Source organism: Fistularia commersonii, chromosome 34 (genome assembly GCF_037954325.1).
Source record: "Fistularia commersonii isolate RoL2024-O1a breed Wild chromosome 34, RoL_Fcom_v1.0, whole genome shotgun sequence".
In the NCBI taxonomy this organism is placed as follows: Eukaryota; Metazoa; Chordata; class Actinopteri; order Syngnathiformes; family Fistulariidae; genus Fistularia; species Fistularia commersonii.
Window position 1 is genome coordinate 10,667,976 of NC_141317.1, and position 20,402 is coordinate 10,688,377.

A 20,402-nucleotide genomic window follows, 5' to 3' on the forward strand; every position below is an offset into this window, starting at 1 on the left:
TCCTCAATGCGACGTTGCCCTTCGGCGCTCCGGCTCCCTTTTACCTGCATCCCCGGGCCCCGTCCCCCGGGGGGCGGAGCCTCGGCCTGCGTCGCCTCTGTTCAAAACAAAAAATGACAGGGGGCAATTTACGCATGCTACGGATACAATGCATTTGTGCAGAGAAACGCCCATGACAAGTATTCAGGCACACAAAGAAAGAAGCGTAGATGTAAACCAAATTCCTCACAGCAGACGACACCCGAGGAGCTGAGCGGCAGCAGCCAAAGGGACTCGGAGATGTAAAGATACATGTCTCCACCAGGAGATGAAACCGACGTACAAACAAGTACACAATAACAAGGGCAAACTGATGGCCAGATTTAGATGATCACCTGATTACTGATCTGATCGGAGTCTGATCGGACAAAGTGCCCTCGACTGAGCGACATGTCATCCTTCCTTCCTTCCTTCCTCCTATATCTCAGAACAGTGTTAGACAGCATTGAGTGGGTTACAGCTGGTCAGGTGCCTCGGTTCTGTGTTGGTGAGGACAAAATGTCTGACGGGACTGTTTGTTGGACACTTGAGGAACTTTTGGACGCCCGGTTCCTTGCGGCTCCTCCTGTTCCTCCGGCCGCCGCCGCCCGGTGACTCCTGGTTTGCTCATGTGATCACCAGAAGCACCGCGGGGTCGGAAGCGCCGCCTGTTCGCCGACGACGCCGATTTGTTCATCGGATCCTGACCTTTCGCCAATTGGTCGTCCCGATGTCCACTTTTCTGTGCGCTACTACACTTCGGGCTTTGGAGCTCGGTCGAAACAGACCGAATGTCTGACGCGAGGTCAGGAGACGTTCGGCAACCCCGGCTGGTCCTACAGGTTCCTCACCTGAAGGGGCTGAGCTTCGAACACCTGACAGCGGTCAGAAGCACCTTTGAATTTCCCAGCGGCGTCTCGCCGACAGATTAAAAAGAGCCAAAACGAGCCGCCAGGGCGGCCGCCCGGTCCGATTCTCAACAAGGAAACCTTGAAGAATGTTCCAGGGCGCCTCGGGGAAGGAACAGATGATGGGAAATTTTGATGATAATTAGCAGAAGAGACATTTTAAAAATCCAGACAAGATTTGGACCCAGTGAGATCTCCGTCGAATATCTCGAACTGTGGAATCGACGGTTCTGTGTCGGCCGCCTTCCCTTCGCCCGTAGGGTTCTGAGCTTCGGCCCGGTTCTAAGTGTCAAAAAGCTTCCCCCCCTCGTTCGGAACGCAACATACAGGCTGGATTGTTTTTCTTCTCGCGGGGCAACATTTTTTGGACGTGTGCCATCAGCCCCTGGGCGCCGCCGGAACAAACCCCAACCCGCTGTTGATGGAGGTTGTGTCCTCATTATGTCTTAACAGCAGCCAGACTCACATCACTTAGGCGGAATGTCAGACCAGAAATATTCTCCCTTGGTGTTTTGGTGTTCCCACTTATTCAAGCATAAGAAAGTTCTGGGCCGGTTCTGAGAAGGTTCTAACTGACATGAGATCCACCTCGAAAGCCGTCGCTGTGAGGACCTGAGGTTCCTGATCGGCTAAAAAGCGGGCGTGAAGGTTCTCCCGGGAACCACCGGACTCAGATCGCCGGCAGGTGGAGACCAGACCCTGGACACACCTGGGACGGACGGACGGACAGACGGACAGATGGTGGACAGACGATGGACAGACATTTGAGATGTTTGAGTCGGGCAGACACTCAGACACTCGGCAGAATGACAGACGGACGTTTAACATGTTGAGCGGATGTTCCGGCGATGTGGGACGGTCACGTGACCGACACGCAGCAACGGACAGACAACGAGAAGATGTTGGACGGACTTCGGGCCCGTGTGAAGATGAAGCCGGAGGCGGCGCAGGAGGCCGCTCTCACATGGACGTCGTCAGGTGTGACCAACGTCCGTGTGCGCTGACAAGTGATGCGGATCCGTTGTCGTCGGAGCGATTGATGATAATCCGCGCCGAGCCGACACACAAAGGGTTACGTCAGAGGCCTCATTCCGTCGGCGGGACGGAAAACTCAAGTACGCATTTGCAAAGCGTGACGTGAGCCGTGGCAGAACACGCAGAAGCCGCCGGCCGCCCCGGGGGACACGTGGAAAACACTGCCCTGCCTGGAATCTCCGGAATCTCCCTGGAACGACTGCAGGCCCCGGACAGAAATTTTGAAATCAATTCCATGTTTTAGGTACATATATAATACCTGAACGTGAATATGAAACATACCAACATATATGAAAGGTGAATTGCAGGAGTGTGTGTGTGTGTGTGTGTGTGTGTGTGTGTGTGCATGCATGCGGGCCACCGCAAATCTAAATTTAGACAAATTTCAAATTCTAAATTAAGCAATGCTTTCTCAACCTGCTGAACTGGTTCCCCTGCAACAGACCGTGCGCACACACGCACACACACACATGAACACACATATGGTATAACATCCCTGCATGCTTGGGAGGGGCGGGGGGGCGGGAGGTTCTGGTACAACTTGTTCATCACAGAGACCAGGTGACGAAAACATACCTGTTTTCGTCTGGACAGAAACTGCTATTTTCTTATTTGTTCATTTATTTTAATTTGCCGACACAACTCTGTATGTCAATCGATGTGCACGAGCTGCTTGAGAGACAAGACAAACAGAGCTGTCAGAAATGTCCACTCCAGCTAAAAACAGAAAGGTCCAATGGGACAAAACGTGGAACATGAAGTGTTTCCGGTGGCAAATAAATATCTAATCTTGCAGGTTCTCCCTCTCAGAGGACGGAGGCCTGGCGGTTTCATCAGAGCTACACTTTAACTGGGAGAGACGGAACGGGGCGGAAAGAATCCCGGAAATCACATCGTCAGATACTTTTTAAAGAGTTTAGTTGCAAATGATGGTGGAAAATAAGTTTTTGGTCAGGGACAAAAGTTCATCTCAATACTTTCTACTACAGCCTTTGTTTGCGAGGTCAGAGGACAAGCGCTTTCTGGAAGTTTTCTCCAGGTTTTCCCACAGCGTTGCTGCTCTTGTGGCCCGTTCCTCCCTGCCAGGGGCGGGCGATTATTGTGGCCGGTGGCCGCAGTTCTTGTTTAATGTTCATGCACGGCTCAATGGGTATCAAGTAAAATCGAACAAAACGAAAAATGCAATTTAAATGTTTTGGCAATTTATTTCGACTTTAAAAAAAAAATCAGTCATGATCAAATAAATGCACCGACATTTTGAATGTAATCATCCATGTAAAATGAAAGGAAAAATAAGTTTCTAAATTCAATATTGATGAAAATACTTATTAAAAAATTGCTATAAACATACAAACTAAATAAAATAGCGGGGCCCGCGGGCCATAAAATGCCCAGGTCTGCTCCATGCAGATCTCCTCCAGAGCAGTGATGATTTTTGTCGCTGGGCAACCCGGACGTTGAACTTCCTCCAAGGACGTCCATGAGGTTGAGACGTGGAGACGGGCTTCGCTGAAATGCTTCTTCCGAAGACGCTCCTTCGTTGCCCGGCAGGTTTGTTCGGGATCATTGACCCGCTGAAAGACTCGGCCATGCGGTGTTATTTGGATGCAACCCGGCATTCTTTCTCCTCCGAACATGACAAGTTGATTTTTTTACCAGTTGTATTTTGGTTTCATCTGACCATAGGACATTCTCCCAGTCCTCTTCTGGATGATCCGAATGCTCTCTAGCAGCGTTCAGAAGGTCCTGGACATGTAGTGTCTGAAGCAGGTGGACCTGCCCGGCTCCGCAGGCTCAGAGTGTTACTGACGGCAGCCCGATCCTTTGGTCCCGGCTCTCGGCAGCTCATTCACTTGGTTCCCCACGTGCTTCGAGGATTTATGGCCGCCGTTCTTGTGATCGTTTTGACCCCAAAGATCTCAGATGGAGCCCCGAATGGAGGGAGATTATCGGTGATCTTGCACGTCTTTCATTTTCTAATAATTGCTCCCACAGTTGATTTCTTCCCACCGAGCCGCTCACCTATTGCAGAGTCAGTCTTTCCAGCTGCTGCTGGTCCACAGTTTGGTTTCTCTTTGGTCTCGGCCATAGCGGAGTTTGGAGTGCGACTGTTTGAGGTCGTGCACAGGTGTCTCTTATTCTGATAACCAGTTCAAGCAGGTGCCATTAATCCAGGTAACCTGTGGAGGTCTAAGGAGGCTCTTACAAAAGAAGCTACAGGTCTGGGAGACACAGAATCTTGCTCGTTTGTAGGTGAACAAATGCTTATCTTCCACCATCGATCGCAAATAAATTCTTTAAAAATCCTCCAAAGTGACTTCCTGGATTCTTTCCCTCTATTCTGTGTCTCATCTCTTGAAGTGGGAGAACCTGCACAATTGGTGGCAAATCCTTTTTTGCCACCACTGTATGTAGCCAATCAGAGGGGACGCCGAGTGTTTAGTGTGTGTGTTTAAAAATCACAAAAACCAGCCTGGCGCTGAGCGAACCAGGACCTGGAAGCTTTGCTCGCAAAAGCAACACACTTCACTCATCCAGGGAGGCGGCGGCTTTACGACATCCCACCAAACCACCAAACCGCCAAACCATCCCACCAAACCACCGCAAACATCCAGTCATTCTCAGAAATCAAATGACGAACGCGACGGGAAGGGTAGAGGACTTTTGCAACGAGGCGGCAAATGAGAACTTTGGACCAGAGCCGTGATGTCGTTAATAATAATAATGATTTATCCTTTATTATTGGGGAAGTTGGTTCTCTGCAATGGCGCCGCCATGGATGAGCGGCGGGCAGGAGGCTGCCGGCGAGCAGCCAGGGCTTCGCTGTCTCGGCACAAGAGGAGGAGCCGAGAATCCAACCAGGAATGAGGAATGGTTCGGCCTCCCGCGACTCCACGTCGTTCCACCTGACTTTGAAACGCCGGTTAGAAATTCCTGTCAATGACTCAGGAAAACACCAGAAAAACAGCAAACGAGGTGGTCGGACTGAGAGCCTCTCTCTCTCTCTCTCTCTCTCTCTCTCTCAACAATCACTTCTTATCAATACATGATGAGATTATCTTGCTTCATATTTGTGTTTTCAAAGCTGAGAACCTCCACTCTCCTGGATCTGTCCCATGTCCTACAACATACAGATCTCCACCTGAGAGACACGGTGGAGCTCCTCACCAACGATACAAACATGCCATTTTGCCTGAGGCCGCTGTGGGGAGTGTGTGTGTGTACGTGTGTGTGTGTGTGTGTGTGTGTGTGTGTGCAGGTTCTCGGTCAGCCGGGTCACGGTTAATCCTCGTCAATGTGTTTTTGTGGCAACTGGACTTGAAATTCTGAGAAATGAGTTTGGCCACTTTTGTGAGGAGACCCGTCTTCTCCTGTCAGTCTCCACACCTGCCAGAGGAGGCCAGACGCTGCTTTTTAACAACAAACCAAACAGTTTTCAGGAGGGCGAGCGGAGCCGAGTGGCCCGGCCCGCCACCATATCTTCTGTTTCTCACGCGGCCCCGTGGGAAAAATAATGTCCGGCCCGTGGAATACACACTGGCTCCGGGGATTAGACGGTTTCAAGGCATCGGGATTTCCAGGCCTGATTCCAGAGAGCGGACGGCTCCAGAGATTGAACGCGGGGATTAGGATATTTCCGGGGATTAGCCATGGCGACCGCGGATGACGCCGCACCTTCTCCGATGGGAGCCTCGGAGGCAGAAACAGGAAGAGGAAGTGACGTCCGGAAGGTGGACCCATGAGATGAAGTTCTAGTGAATCAACCTGGTGAAATACACTGCTCAAAAAAATAAAGGGAACACTTAAAAAACACATCCTAGATCTAAATGAATGAAATATTCTTATGAAATACTTTGCTCTTTACACAGTTGAATGTGCTGACAACAAAATCACACAAAAATGATCAGTGGAAATCAATTGTATCAACCCATGGAGGTCTGGATTAGGAATCACACTCCAAATTAAAGTGTAAAAACAAACTCCGGGCTGATCCAACTTTGATGTAATGTCCTTAAAACAAGTCCAAATGAATCTGTGTTGCTTCCTGAGTGGACACTATGATTTCACACAAGTGTGATTGACTTGGAGTTACATTGTGTTGCTCAAGTGTTCCCTTTATTTTTTTGAGCAGTAAGTGACCTTTGACCTCCGCAGGGCACGCCCGCTTCACGCAGCTGTATTGGGACTCGGAGGATTTTGACAGCGACAGGGAACAGGTGCAGATGGATGTCGGTCAGAAACAGGAAGTGGCACATTCCTGGGCGCCTCCTCCAGCCCACTCTCCCCTCTGGAGGAGCCCGAGTGAACGAGGACATAGATCATCTTGACAGCTGAGAAGGTCTGAGCAGACCGGCCAGCTGTCAACTGGTCTGACAGGACGGGCTCGGCAACTAACTCATCCCTTCAGAACGCAGAACCGGAGCGGGGCGTCGGAATGAAGACCGCCCCCCGCGCCGTGGGCTCCAGGGGGTCGGTCATCCTGAGAGGTGGTTCGGCCGAGCGGAGGTCAGAGGTCAGAGGTCGGGGGTCGGGGGTCGAGGGCCACTCAGAGGAACGCCAGGGGTTTCAGGGCGTGGTGGAGGACCACCGCCACCGAGCGCACACACGCCGCCTTCATGATTGCGTCGGTGGCGGCTGGGCAACGGCGCCCCCTGTTGGCCTTAAGAAAGAATCGCAGCGGGAACACACCCGTCACACACCGGTTCGAGGGGTCGCCCGAAACAAAGATGTCCGCCGGATTCCCAGCAGCAGAGAAGCGGCAAAAATAATCAAAGCAAACCGCAATCTGGCAGATTAAACGGCCAGACTCCTCCTCACAACATCTCTGCTGATCTCAGATCTCCACCATCTTCTACGGTCAGAGGAACGCGACACCACTCACACACAGCGCTCACCTTGGATTATGACTTTAATCCCATAATATTACAACCACAGTTGTGTAACATGAGGATCTGATCTAATAGATTACCACGTAACATTAGCGTCTCCATCCCTGCTGTCAGGATGGAGCAGCTCAGCAGGTACGTTCCCTCTGAGCCCTGAGGGCTGAAGGTCCGGCCTGAGGAGGAACCGGGTTCTGGGATGAAGAACTGTGGCTCAAAGATGAACAACAAACAAAAACAACGACACGCCTCGAACCTTAAACACCCGGTGACGATGGACCGGACCCTGGATCGGGACCCTGGACCGGAACCCTGGATTAAAGCCCCGGCCCAGAACCCGGTCGGGCTCCGCCGGACCAATCATCTTCATAATACTGATTATCGGTGATCAATATCAGTTCATCTCTCCGTTGGTACATTCAACTGTCTCCCTGGAGACGCTGGCGGGCGGCGCCGTCTGGCTCCGCCCCCTTTCACAGCTGCTTGTGTTTCACGGCGGGAATAAGTGTTGATATCTCCGTTCTTCTCCTCTGGCCCTGGAGTGACGTGGAGCGTTCCTTCTGCTCTCCGTCCTCCACGGGTTCCACATCCCGCCGCCGACGACCACATTTAAAAACACGGACAAAAGAAAAAAAAAAAAAAAAACTCCAAAAGACAAAAAAAAGTGACACGACACCAAACTACCGCGGGCGCGCCCACTCAGGCCGAGGCTCCGCCCCCTCGCCGCTCTGCCCGTCACACCGCAGCAGGTGACGCTTCATCCCGCCGGACGGACCCTCGGCCTGGGGTTAGCGCGCCGCTAGGCTAATCCCACATGAGTGTGAGCGACGCGCGTCAATCAAACCCCGCCGACAGGCTACAGCACTCGGGAGTATTACAGTAGGAGTACTTGGCAGTACTGCGGCTCCGCCCACAACAGGAGGCGGAGCTAACGGGCACGCTCCTCTGCGACCAATCGGAGGGGAGCGCGGCAGCGAGCGAGGGAGCGAGGGACTTCTGAGGGAAGAGGAGAAGGAAGGACGGCGACCTTCAGCCGCCGGAGGACGAGTGGAAGCGGGAAACCGGTCAAGAAGGTCCTTGGAGCTGCGGGAACCTCCTGTCCCTTCAATCGGTGATCCATCAAAGATCCGAGCAGAAGATGATGGACCCTGTCGCTGATTCTCCTTCCTTCTCAAAGAAACCCACTTCTTCTGATCCTCTGACCCACTCCTTCAGTGAAGGCTGGAGAGGAGCTGGAGGGAGGGCGGAGAAGAAGTGGCGAGGTGCTGGTGTGGAGCAGAGGAGCAGGAGGTGGGCTGAAGCCACCTCAGATGCGGTGGAAGGTCAGGACGCTCCAGGCTCTCCAAGACGCTCCAGGAACACCAGGGCGTGTGAAGAATACTTTCCTCAGAGGTCGTCCGGAAGTTACGTCGACGAACCTCACGGATCGGATCTGAGCCGCGACAATGGAAGACGGTATTTATTCCCTCGTTCGGGCGAAGCACCCGTCGCCGCTGGCGACCACATCCCGTCCTCTGATTGGCCGATGGCTGGCGATTCGTTATTGCATTCAAAATGTCTGACGACGTTTTGTGTCCTTCAACGTCGGGGGTTATTCAGCAGCAGGAGAAGAAACTTAAACGGGCAAACATTCGTCACGGCGTCACCATGGCGACGTCAGAAGAGGAGACTCCGCCTCCTGCTCGGACTGTTTGCTGCTGGACGGGACAGGACACACAACTTTAGTGCAAAAAAAAAAATACATTAACGTTGTGACAAGAACACACACACACGCACACACGCACACACACACACACACACACAACTTCTGAGACTTCAATAAAACACTTGGTTTCATGAATATAAGTGTTCTGACCCGGTCTGACAGTGAGAAACATGACTTTGAGTGCGCATGTGTGTGTGTGTGTGTGTGTGTGTGTGTGTGTTACCTGGCTCAGGGAGGCTTATCGTCCTTATTGTTTCCTTTTCTAATTCAATTTCAGGCAAGCTAAAGATGGAGGTGGCTGGAAGAAGAACAGTGTTGTCAGAAAACATACTATGAAACATGCCCACGCGCGCACACACACACACACACACACACACACACACACACACACACACACACACACACACACACACACACACACACTCACTCACTCACTCACTCACTCACTCACTCACACTCACACACTGTCAGTCATGTGACTCACTGTCAGGCAGGGTCAGAACTCGGTCTCCCAGGTTACTGAAGTAACGGTGCTTCATGGAGGCGTCGGCTGAAATTCTCTTCTTTCCTTCAAACTGGAAAAAGGAAGGACATCCTTTATTTATTTTATCTGTCATATTTCCTTTCTGTTTTGGATTTATCTTTATTTCACATTTTAGCCATACAGTCTTCACCTCACACGTCACCTCACTAAGATGCAGAGACCTTCACTGACCTGTAGGAACTTTGACAACAGCTCCACCCCCTCACTGCTGAGCCTGCAGAAGACACACACACACACACACACACACACACACACACACACACACACACACACACACACACACACACACACACACACACACACACGCACACACAAGCGCACGCACACACACACACACTACTGTCATGCTTCAGAGCTATATTTTCTGAACTGTATGAGAAGAAATATATATATGAGAAATGTACACATTTGATGGATAATCTTAATGACATCTTGTATGAAATGTATGTGTGTGTGTGTGCGTGAGAAGAGTGTGTGAGTATGTGTGTGTATATATATATATACATATATATATATATACACACACCGTACTTTCCGGACTAATGAGCGCACCTCAATATAAGCCGCACTGCCGAGCCAATCGCTATCTTGGGAACGGACTCAGAATTTCCTGCTCATTCCATCGGTCCGATGTGACGAGGATAAACGTTTTAGCGGCGTGAAGCTCGTTAGCGTCCCACACCCAAAGTCCATATATTAGCCGCATCGTTGTTTACGTGAAAAAAGTTGCGGCTCATCGTCCGGAAATTACGGTATATATATATATATATATGTGTGTGTCTACAAGAACAAAACTGGATAAAACTGACAGGAATAAAGAACAAATTGTATGGGTGGAGTGTGTGTGTGTGGGCGCGTGCACGTACCTGGGAGTGTGTGTGTGTGTGTGTGTGCGCGCGTGCGTGCGCACATACCTGGGAGTGTGTGTACCCAGCCTCTCGGCTCTGTAATGCGGGTAGTTGTAGGCCATGAAGTCGTTGTTGGAACTGATCCCAGGCCAGCTGAGCTCCGTGGGCGTCCCTGCACAGAAACGTCACACATCTTGTGAGCGAGCGGCGGCGGCAGAAGGTCCCGGACCCGGCGCCGTGGGCTGAGGACCACGAGCCAAAGCTCAGCTGCTTCAGCAGGACTTCTGTGGGCCTGCTGCCGCGTCTGAAGCCTCTCATGTCAAGTTAAACTCCCAGGAAACGGAAACACTGACAAAAGAAGAGCTTCCTGCTTTCTGCTGGGACCTTCACAGTAAAGCACGTCGACGAACATATTTCAGAGGTCCAGCCCGGAGCTCGGAGGGTTCAGGAGTGGAAGCGGAGATGGGGAGTGTTTGTGGCGGTGGGTCCGGGCCCAGTCTCACCCAGCAGCTTGAAGATGAAGTGAAGCTCCTCCTCCACCGTCGAGCCCGGAAACAGAGGGCGTCCCGTCACCATCTCATAGAAGATGCAGCCGACACCCCTGCGGACGGACGGACGGACGCCGTCACACTCACGCACGGTCCGTCTCCATGAAGACGGCCGCCGGTCGCCGTGACGACCTGACTCACCACATGTCGATGTGCGTGGAGTAGTCGGTGCTGCCCAGCAGGATGTCGGGGGGGCGGTACCACAGCGTCACCACCTCGTTGGAGTAGGTCTTGGTGGGGATGGACTTCGCCCGCGCCAAACCTGCAACAGGACCGGGTTCTGCCGGGTCAACATCCATCATCTCCGACCGTCCGGTGTTTCTCGACGTTCTCCGGGCGATTACCAAAGTCGGCCAGTTTCAGTTCTCCGCGCTCGTTGATCAGGAGGTTCTGGGGCTTCAGGTCTCGGTGCAGGACCTTCCTGTGGTGGCAGTAGGACAAACCTCGCAGCAGCTGAAAGAGGAAGAGCTGCACACAGGGGAGGGAAAGGGGGTTAGACCAAGACCAGGACACGGACAGATGGGGGGCCAGACCGGGACGGACCCATCAATACTCACCTTCACATTGTGGACATGGATTGTGTTTCCACAGTCGTCCAGATACTGTTTCAGATCTTTGTCCTGAAAGAAACACACAAGACCACGTTTGAGTGTGACACACACACAGACGCATGTATGTGTGTGTGTGTGTGTGTGTGTGTGTGTCTCACCAGGTACTCAAACACCAGCGTGAGGGACTTCTGTGTGTGAATGATGTCATGCAGTGTGACGATGTTGGCGTGTTTCAGGTCCTTCAGCAGGGAAACTGAGGGGAAACACACACATTGCAGTCATTGCTAATATTTATGATTATTTACTTTTCAACTCTAGAAGTCTAACTTGTTGTTGAGGCAGAGATTCAAAGAGCCCCCTGGTGGACAATAACGGTACTGCAGGCTGCAGTAAAACCAGGTCAAAATGTTTCATCCTCAGTTGATGTGTTCTGTTTTGACGGTTCCTCTGCACTTTGCTACCTCTCTGAGAGCATCACCGCTCTGACTGCACTGTTTCCTCTGAGTGCAGTATACTAGTGGTGGTACCCTCTCATACTGCAGTACTCTTCTCGTATTGCAGTACTCTGAAAGTCGTACCTTCTCGTATTGCGGTGCATGGAGCTCCTTCTTCATGTTCCAGACGGATTTCCTTCAGAGCCACGAGATTTTCAGTCAGTTTACTGCGGCCTTTGTACACCGTGGCGTAGGTTCCCTGCAGACAACGGACGGGTGAGACGCACAGACAGGATGGACTGACGGGTGACACAGACAGGAAGTGTCTCACCTCTCCCAGTTTGTCCAGTTTGATGTAGGTCTCCAGCTTCCCGAAGCCAATCTCTGACTTCACACCCCCACACACACACACACAAACACACAGATAGACAGAATACGTTAAAGACGATTCCTACCCGAGGAGGAAACCCCGGCGGACTGAAGACGTACCAGAGACACTCTGCGTAACCGCCTGCTGATTGGCTGCTCCAGCAGAGCCGGACCAATCAGACTGAACTTCTCCAGGTAGCCATCAGGAAGACGGATGTCAGCAGGTAACGACAGGCGTTTGTTGATGTCCTGAAGCATCCGGGACAATGGTTTTACACAACTTCAACCACTTCTCTGGATGCCTCAACGCGTATTACTGCACAATACATCCCTGAGTGAATGTGTGTGTTTACTTTGTACCTCAGTTGAGATCTTCTTTGGTCTCAATCGGACTTTCACTGGAGTTTGAACATCGTCAGAAGAGGAGGTTGGATCATTTTCTCCATCTGAGCTCATCTTCACATCCTCATGCACAATTTCTGATCACATACAGACACACACACACACACACACACACACACACACACACACATTCGTCAGTTAGCGAATCCCTGCGGTCACAGGCCTGACGGATGAGGCTGGAGCTCAGGCCTGCAGGAGTAGCAGTGTGTGTTTCTTTGCAGTCATACTGCAGTATCAGTACCCAGCCTGGCGCTGCGGTTCAGGTAGGAGCTCAGGCTGCGTCCCAGGCCGCGGGGCCTCCGCAGGGAGCTGCTGTACGACTGAAGCAGAGACTGAACGGAGGAAGACGAGCCTCTGACCTTCACGCCTGACGAGCTCCTCAGGGAACCGGCTTCTGTGAGAACAACAAGCACAAACAGACGATGACCGACGAGCCGACCGACCACCCTTTGGGGGGGGGGGGTGTATCTGTGTGTGCTTCCAAACCAGTGAAGACAGCTCACTGGTTCACACTGTGAACTGAAAAGACGATCTTCGGTTTTATAGGATGGTTAGCAGAAGCTCCTTGTTGCGATTGAAAAACAACAAGTTAGCACGTGCAGAAAGTTGGTGCTCGCAAAAGTAGAAGAGTTAGCATGGACGACAAAGTGCTAAAAGAAGCGGCGAAGGGCGTCCCGTCAGCAGGTCCTAGCGAGCTATCAGACACAGGAACGGTGGACCGGGCAGGCCGACGATGTCATACATGTGAAGTGGGGAAACAAGTGACAACACAAGCGCTCACCTGAGTCACTGTGCGATGTCACTTCCTGGTTGATGGCGTCGCTCCCCGTCCGGTCTCCTGCCCCGGACCCTCCCCTCCCCAGGGTAAGAGACAGCTGCCGCTTGATCTTCCTCATCCTCTCCATAAGAGGGGGCCGCGATGCCGAGGGAGGCGGGGCGGCCAGCGTCGACCCCACACCTGGACAAGAGCAGGAGGGAAGACTCACCTGGCTCGCTTCGCCACTCATTTACCATTCTGGTTCTGCTCCATTTATTGAATCCAAGATGCTACAACCTACCTGACCGCTAACTGGCTCCATGCTAACAGGACAGCTAAGCCACTAAATTGTGCTTGACGTCCCATGTGCAACTATACCAAGCGTGCTAGCCTTTGCGGGGCAGCTAAGATGCTAAAAGTCAACCACATGGCTAACCTGTGTAAACACAGAGGCATGTAACTCACCTGACGGCTGACATGTTTGCACAGATTACATGCTAACACCTAGCTGACGGCTAAGACGCAAAGATCAATATGATGGTACATTTGCCAAAATATTCACGAATACATGATAGAACAGGAGAACACCGAACCGGCAGCTAGTCGGCATCTACTTGACAGCCGGACTGACACGACCAACATGCTTACCCATAAATAAACACCTGAAATGATAGCATTTACCTGACGGCAAACATGCTAAAGTCACGCAGAGGGTTAGCTTTAGTAAATAGAGAGCTAACTTGCTAGCAGCCCACCGGTAGCTCGTCTCCGCTTAAGCTAGTTTGCAAAGATAAACTATTCTTGCGTTAAATGCAAAAAAAAATCCACTCAACAGTTTACACGCTAACAGCTGCCTGACAGCTTTTCTACTTGACAGGCAAGTTACGTCATGGCCCGAAGATTGTATTACGTCACGCAGTCACCCCGGTGATGTCACCGAGGAAGACGTCTCCCTTCCGAGGTTTAGCATGTTTGCTAACAGCTAGCGGCTCCGGCGACAGCGGCTGCGGCTCCGTGCAAGCGCCGGCCGGGCGGCGGGCCGCTGGGCCGCGGGGCCGCTGGGCCGGGGGGCCGCGGGGCCGCGGGGCCGCTGGGCCGGGGGGCCGCCGGTGCGCTGCGGCGGATGACAGCGGCGTTATAAATAGCCTCGGAGGCGGACCGCCGTCCTGCCCGGACCCGCCGCTCCGGCTACGGGCACCGTTATTTCCAAAACAAACGCTATCCGGGAGGAGCGCTGGGCGGCGGAAGCGGCTGCGGCGGCGGCGACGCTCACCGGGAGGTTCGTCCCCGGTGTGTCCTCGGTGCTCTCGGTCTCGGTTCAGCCCGACCGCGTCTCGGCTCCGTCCGGCTCCCGGTAATCTGCAGCCATGTTGCTGCTGCGCCGAGAGCTGACCGCGCCGCTGCGTCACCACACGGGGACCCGGCGCGGGACCCGCCTCCCGCAACCTCCCGCCGCCTCCCGCAACCTCCCGCCGCCGCCTCCAGGCGAACCGGGTCGACGGATGGCGGCGGACCGGATCGCCGCCGCGGAGGTGAGAGTTTTATTTTGAAAGATTTGGAATTTTGAAGGCGCACTTCCGCTGTCTGTGGCCGCAATGGCTGCTGACACTTTGACATTCGGCGAAGGTTAAACTCTGAGCTCTGCAGGAATCCTGTCCTCCTGCAGGCGCGCTGAGCGTCCGATGCTTTTAAACACACCAATAAAGTTTTAAGAGGTTTATTCACGTCAGTATAGGATGCGCTTTTAGATTTGTCTATCTCTTTTTTAACTTTCAGGAGTTTTTTTGTTTGGTCGGTCGAATGCTGCTGTTGATTGTTTCCATGCAGTTGCATCTTCTGCCTCAGTGCCTGGAGGTCTCGGACTCCAGGCTTCTTCGGACCACAAGTGTCAGAACATCTGAGGCGTCCTGGTGTTTGGAGACTCAAACCGGCGAGGAGTCGACACAAAAGAACAGAAGACAGACATTTAAAAAGGAGGAGCTTTAAAAGTGACCAGGAGTCCACGTGAAGATTATTTACATATTCAGAAAAACAAATGACAAGAAGTTCCACCGATGTGGAAATAACAAACAACTCCAGCCAGGATTTCGTGTCAATGGATCTTAGAAGTTGGAAAACAAATTGTGATACATGATCCAACATTTTATTTACATGTAGGAAAAAAAGTACAGAAACAAAATCGGCTGAAAACAAAAACTCAGAAAAGTCTGAGATTAAAAACAAAGAAAAATGTAAAAACGTTCGGGTTCTTCAGTCTCTCCCTCACACACACACACACACACACACACACACACACACACACACACACACACACGCTGAGTGGACCAGGAGGAGTCTTGAGACTGAAGTTCACTTCTTCCTCCGGACCAGCGTCCAGCCGTCGTCCTCCTGAGGAGCAGCAGGAAGAGGAGGCTCAGCATCTGTCCTGCCGTCTGACGGCCTGGAGGCTTCACACTCCATCTGTGGACACACACACACACACACACACACACACACACACACACACACACACACACACACACACACACACACACAAACCATTTGAAATCACTTCAGAATGTTCAGTTCTAGAATGGATTCGATGAATTTGAAATGATCTGGAATGAATGCTGCAGAATTTTTAACAATGATTTAAAATGAAGCGTCCCGCAATCAATGCCGTTGGTTCTGCAGTGGAAGGTCAAAGGTCAACTCTGCCACTCTCATTCTTCCATTGCTTTCACTTCCAAAAAGCAGCAGCTTGACAGCGGTTCCATCTGCACACTGAAGGTTTTTAAACTTTCTCCACCAATCAGCAGGAACTCTCCCTACGGTTTGCGTGTTTCTCCCGGTGGCAGCTACATGCTAGCAGCCTCCGTTCCTCTCCTTGTTTTCGGTGAAAAAGACTCGCGAGCGTGGAAACGAAACCGCCTGCTACGATTACGAATGAGAAAATAACCATCGTAGTTTAATGGAACGAAAACCGTTATGCCGTCATTGTCGAACTTATTTACAAGACGGTTGCTGGCAAAAAGACTTCCCGTCCTGACGGTGGCGGGCGAGAAGGAGCTCCAGCCATCAGAGACGTCCTGTCCGCCTGCAGGATCCCGGGTCGTGGAGTTGGTCTGAAAGCTGGGCCTCGGGTGCGCTAAGGTTACTCCTTACCGAAGTCACCGCAGGACAGAACAGCGCTAACATTTGCAGAAATAAGAAACACTAATCCGAAGACACAAACTGGCATAATTTGAATGGAAGTGGAACTGTAAAAAGAAAAAAATAATCAAACTGGCCAAACATTATTTTAGTTTGTCTACAAACAGCAGATGTCTTCCGTTTGTCTTCGGAGAAGTATTTTCCAAAAACTGCTCATGGTGGTAACGTTAGAAGGACCGCAGTCAGTCAGTCATACTGTCTGCCATATAAATCTTCTCCAGACTTTTATGGAATTCAAGGCTGATGAAAGACTCACCAAGAAACCTATAACTGAACGACAAATTGTCTACAAATATTGAAAAGCGAGAACTCAGGAAGGAACAAGCTGCAAAAGCAGAGACACCAGATTTTCAGTTGATAAGCCATAAAAGACCTACAACTCAGGCTACAAACAAAGCCGTGCAGATGTTCGGGCGCGTCGTGAGCTTCTGCCGGTCGGCCGGAGAACTCGCAGCTTTCCGTCCACACGTCCAAACTAAACCAGCTCCGCCGCGGCAACGTCGACCTGCAGGCTGATCCCGGCGTGGAGCGGCTGCGTGAAGGCGGCGCGGACCCGGTGGAGGAGCTCGGCCCCGTGGGCGACGACGGCGTAGAAGGCCAGCTCCCCCGCCTGGGGGTCCACGAACACTCCGATGCGAGGGCTCGCCGGTCCCGCGACCTCACGCCCGCGGTTGTCGTGTAAGAAGCTGTACTGGTGTTTGTCACGATGCAAAACCCAGGACTTGTCGTTGAATCCAAACAGGCTCTCCTTGGCCCTGCGTCTGATGGAGCTGTACGCCACCGCCACGCCGCCTCCCTCCCCCTCAAACTCCACCTCCCAGTAGCTCGGACCCGTCAGGACGTCGCTGCTCAGAACCTGCCGGTAGTGGACGAAGCAGCCCCTCCAGGGGCGCTCCGGCCAGGGGGGCCTCCGACACACCGCCCTCCTATTCTGGTCGTACAGCTGGAGGTCGGCGTTGGCCGTGGCGGCGCTCAGGACAAGCTCGACCCAGAACTTCAGCAGCCGCTCTCTGGTGCGCACGTTCTGCCGTCGGAACAGTTCAGCTGTGCAACAAAGGACCCGAGAGTCAGCGAGAAAATAAGCCGACGAACTAAAGATAAATATTGTAAAATAAGAGGAAGCGACTGAACCTTGGCCCCCCCGCTGCATCTTCACCGCTTCTTCCTCTGAGGCAGCCGCGTCCTTCTCCTCACGCCGGAGCCTTCTGGTCTCGGACGCTGATTTCCCCTCCGACGGGCGGCGGCTCTCGCTTCCTCACAAACGAAACCCATCTTGAGTCTCCTCCCCCTGCTGGAGGAGGGAGGCGACGGCTGGTCCGCCCTGCCGCTCCCCCTGCTGGAGGGGGAGCCAACTCCTGGTCCTGGACCTCTGAGGGCGGAGGTTCCTCGGAGGAACTGGGTTTCTCAGGGGGTCCAAAGCAGACAGGAGAGGTTCTCCGGGTCCCCCGTCTGGAGGACGTCTGGACCGAACACACACAACGCAAGGTCGCTCCGATACCTTCTTCGGCAGAACACGCCGGTCTCGTGGGACCTTCTCAGCAGGACCTCCCAGCATCCCTCTGACCCGAGCCCTTCCCACCGGGGTCGGGTGGAGGTCAGAAAAGAATCACCCCAACATCTCTAGGAGAACCGGCTCCGAAGCCCTAGATAATTCCTCGCCGTCTCACCCGACGACACGGACTCATGACCCGATCCTAGACGGGCGAGGGGGCGGAGCCTAACCCGGACGATCAGCTGTCAATCGTCCAACCGTTCAGAGTCTCCGGTGAACAAGCAGACCGCTCTCGGGATGCGGGAGGAACACGGAGAACTCGGCGAGAACCCGTCCGCCCACCGCGTCCAGCGTAGACCCCGACGGCCGCATGAAACCCACTCAGACGGCGGCTCCTCGCCTGGAGGACAAAGGCCGACGTCTTGCGAACGTCCACGTGACCCGTCAGACATCCCGGCCCGCAGAACGCGGGGACCTTCCTTCGTACCTGCGCCTCCTCGTCCTCCTCGTCCTCCTCGCTCTCCAGATCGGGCCGGGGAGGCGGCGCCGCCACCTTGGCCCTGGGAGCCTTGTTGTGCGTCAGCTCCTGGACGGAGAGCGCCAGCTGCTGCAGCGAACCCTGACGCCACTGGACGAACATCTGCATCAGCCGCGACGACACCTGCGGACACACCAGGTTGACCTCTGACCTCGGGGCTCCGTCTGCTCTCAGACTTTGCAAAGCCGTCAATTACTGACAATTTGCCAGTGTGTGTGTGTGTGTGTGTGTGTGCGTGCATACCTGGGGTAAACTCCCGTCATCCACCACTGTGTCAAACTCCTGGTCCATCAGGTCAGAGAGGAAATCTTCCACCTCATACTGCTCCAGATCAGCTGAACCGGCACACACACACACACACACACACACACACACATATACATACACTATTTTAACTCTATCTGACATCTCCCAACTCACAAGTCCAGTGCTAAGGTCGGTGTCTAGAGGAGACTGCCATGTTCCTAAAAGAGAGTCTGCCTTTTCCAATAAAGCCATCAAAGAATGGAATGGCCTTCAGACAATCTGAAGAACATGACCGACTCTCCCACCTTTACACGGGACGTTAAAATTTGGATTCTGGAGAACCAAACATGCTCACGCTAATAATGTCAGACAGGTGTTTTGCCATCAGAGGTTAAACCTTCTGGGTCACTTCTGATGGCCCCCAGATGACCAAAGTAATAATATCACAACAACAGCACTTTCAACTTGCAAAATACATATTTTATTGCCTGTTTATATCTTCATCTTCTTCTTTCGGCTTTTCCCTTCAGGTGTCGCCACAGCGAGTCAACCGTCTCCATCTAACCCTATCCTCTGGATCCTCCTCTCTCACACCAACTACCTTCATATCTTCTCTCACTACGTCCATAAATCTTCTCTTTGGTCTTCCTCCAGACCTCTTGCCTGGCAGCTCCAACTCCAGCATCCGTCTACCGATATATTCTCCATCCCTCCTCTGTCCATGACCCAACCATCTCATCTGGCTTCTCTGACCTTCTCTCCAAAACATCGAACATGTGCCGTTCCTCTGATGGACTCATTCCTGATCCTCTCCATCCTGGTCACTCCCAAAGAGAACCTCAACATCTTCATCTCTGCAACCTCTAGTTCTGCCTGCTGTCTTTTGGTCATTGGAACAGTTTCTGGTCCAAACATCATCGCTGGTCTCACCACTGTCTCCTCCACCTTTCCTTTTATTCTGGCTTATATTGCCCGTTTATATATTGTATAGTTATTTTGTTGCCTTTATTGCCTTGTATATTTTACATATATCGTCTATTTTGTACAGTTTTATATTTGTATTGTCTCCCCAGGACTGCAGATGGAAATGAGCTGTGAGCTACAATCTGGTACGAACATCTCTGCCTCTGTACTTCATGGAATTGTACACTGTCCTAGGAAACTTCCAAACAAACAAACATGTATCTGTAAGGTGGTCCAATAAGGCGTTGCCATGGCGACTGACCATTGTCATGAAAGTACTGCTGTACCACCTCCACCATCCAGTCGGCCTTCTGCTGCCCGTACAGACCTCCGAAGCCGTTGTCCACCGCAATCTGTGGAGACATGTAGATATGAAACACACACACACACACACACACACACACACACACACACACACACACACACACACACACACACACACTTTAGGAGCAAGAGTGACTGACAGCACCGGGTCCGACCCGGTGGCCGTCCTGTTCCGTGAGCGGGAAACTCGATTTCCCCGACGTGACGCATCGTGACGTCAGCAGCCGATCATCCGGATTGATCCGCAGCGTGCGTGATTGGCTTCTGTTAGCATTAGCCGTTAGCAGGAGCGCGTGTGTCCGCGGACCGTCAACTCACCCCCCAAAAAAAAATAAATATTCGTGAGTGTCTGTGTCTGTGTGCGTGTGCGTGTGCGCGGCTCACCTGCAGAACCGGCCAGCCGCCCAGAACCGCCCGCACGGCCTCCTTGAACGGCTCCCGCGAGGCAGCGGCGGCCGCCATGTTGGACGAGCCAGACCGGAGCAGTCGATCCGGATCAGACCCGAGCAGTAGATCCGGATCAGAACCAGACCGGAGCAGTCGATCCGGATCAGCGGCTCTCTGGCTCTGCCGCTGACCTTTGACCCCAGAAACACTTTGCAAACGTTCGACTGAAATCTCACTCACCTTCTTTATCGGAGTTTC

General features: G+C 52.6%; 2 protein-coding genes and 1 long non-coding RNA gene across 5 annotated transcripts; 1 reads left to right on the plus strand and 2 right to left on the minus strand.

Moving 5' to 3' along the window:
- Nucleotides 1-6,857: 6,857 nt before the first annotated feature.
- On the minus strand, nucleotides 6,858-14,408 carry cdk16 (cyclin dependent kinase 16). Of its 2 annotated transcripts, none has more exons than XM_086141244.1 (17): nucleotides 14,276-14,408; nucleotides 13,027-13,203; nucleotides 12,487-12,639; nucleotides 12,204-12,322; nucleotides 11,964-12,092; nucleotides 11,806-11,862; nucleotides 11,619-11,733; nucleotides 11,199-11,293; nucleotides 11,047-11,109; nucleotides 10,834-10,957; nucleotides 10,631-10,751; nucleotides 10,445-10,542; nucleotides 10,008-10,113; nucleotides 9,265-9,307; nucleotides 9,034-9,124; nucleotides 8,773-8,847; nucleotides 6,858-8,538 (listed from the first exon to the last, which is right to left on the minus strand). In XM_086141244.1, exons 2-17 carry the CDS (start codon nucleotides 13,148-13,150, stop codon nucleotides 8,501-8,503), a joined length of 1,551 nt encoding a protein of 516 aa, XP_085997370.1. In that variant the 5' UTR covers nucleotides 13,151-13,203; nucleotides 14,276-14,408; the 3' UTR covers nucleotides 6,858-8,500. The 2 variants fall into 2 exon arrangements, with proteins under 2 accessions (XP_085997370.1, XP_085997371.1); XM_086141245.1 differs by having other exon boundaries at nucleotides 6,858-8,541.
- LOC147214586 (uncharacterized) lies at nucleotides 14,393-15,240 on the plus strand. The gene is made up of 2 exons (XR_015104341.1): nucleotides 14,393-14,534; nucleotides 14,779-15,240. It is a non-coding gene; the product is annotated as an uncharacterized LOC147214586 (long non-coding RNA).
- Nucleotides 15,124-20,272, minus strand: tsr2 (TSR2 ribosome maturation factor). Of its 2 annotated transcripts, none has more exons than XR_015104340.1 (5): nucleotides 20,142-20,272; nucleotides 19,696-19,786; nucleotides 18,468-18,559; nucleotides 17,326-18,347; nucleotides 15,124-17,238 (listed from the first exon to the last, which is right to left on the minus strand). XR_015104340.1 is itself a non-coding variant. In XM_086141246.1 (5 exons), exons 1-5 carry the CDS (start codon nucleotides 20,217-20,219, stop codon nucleotides 15,352-15,354), a joined length of 546 nt encoding a protein of 181 aa, XP_085997372.1. In that variant the 5' UTR covers nucleotides 20,220-20,271; the 3' UTR covers nucleotides 15,124-15,351. The 2 variants fall into 2 exon arrangements, 1 of the variants encoding a protein (XP_085997372.1); XM_086141246.1 differs by having other exon boundaries at nucleotides 15,124-15,462; nucleotides 18,174-18,347; nucleotides 20,142-20,271.
- Nucleotides 20,273-20,402: the final 130 nt, after the last annotated feature.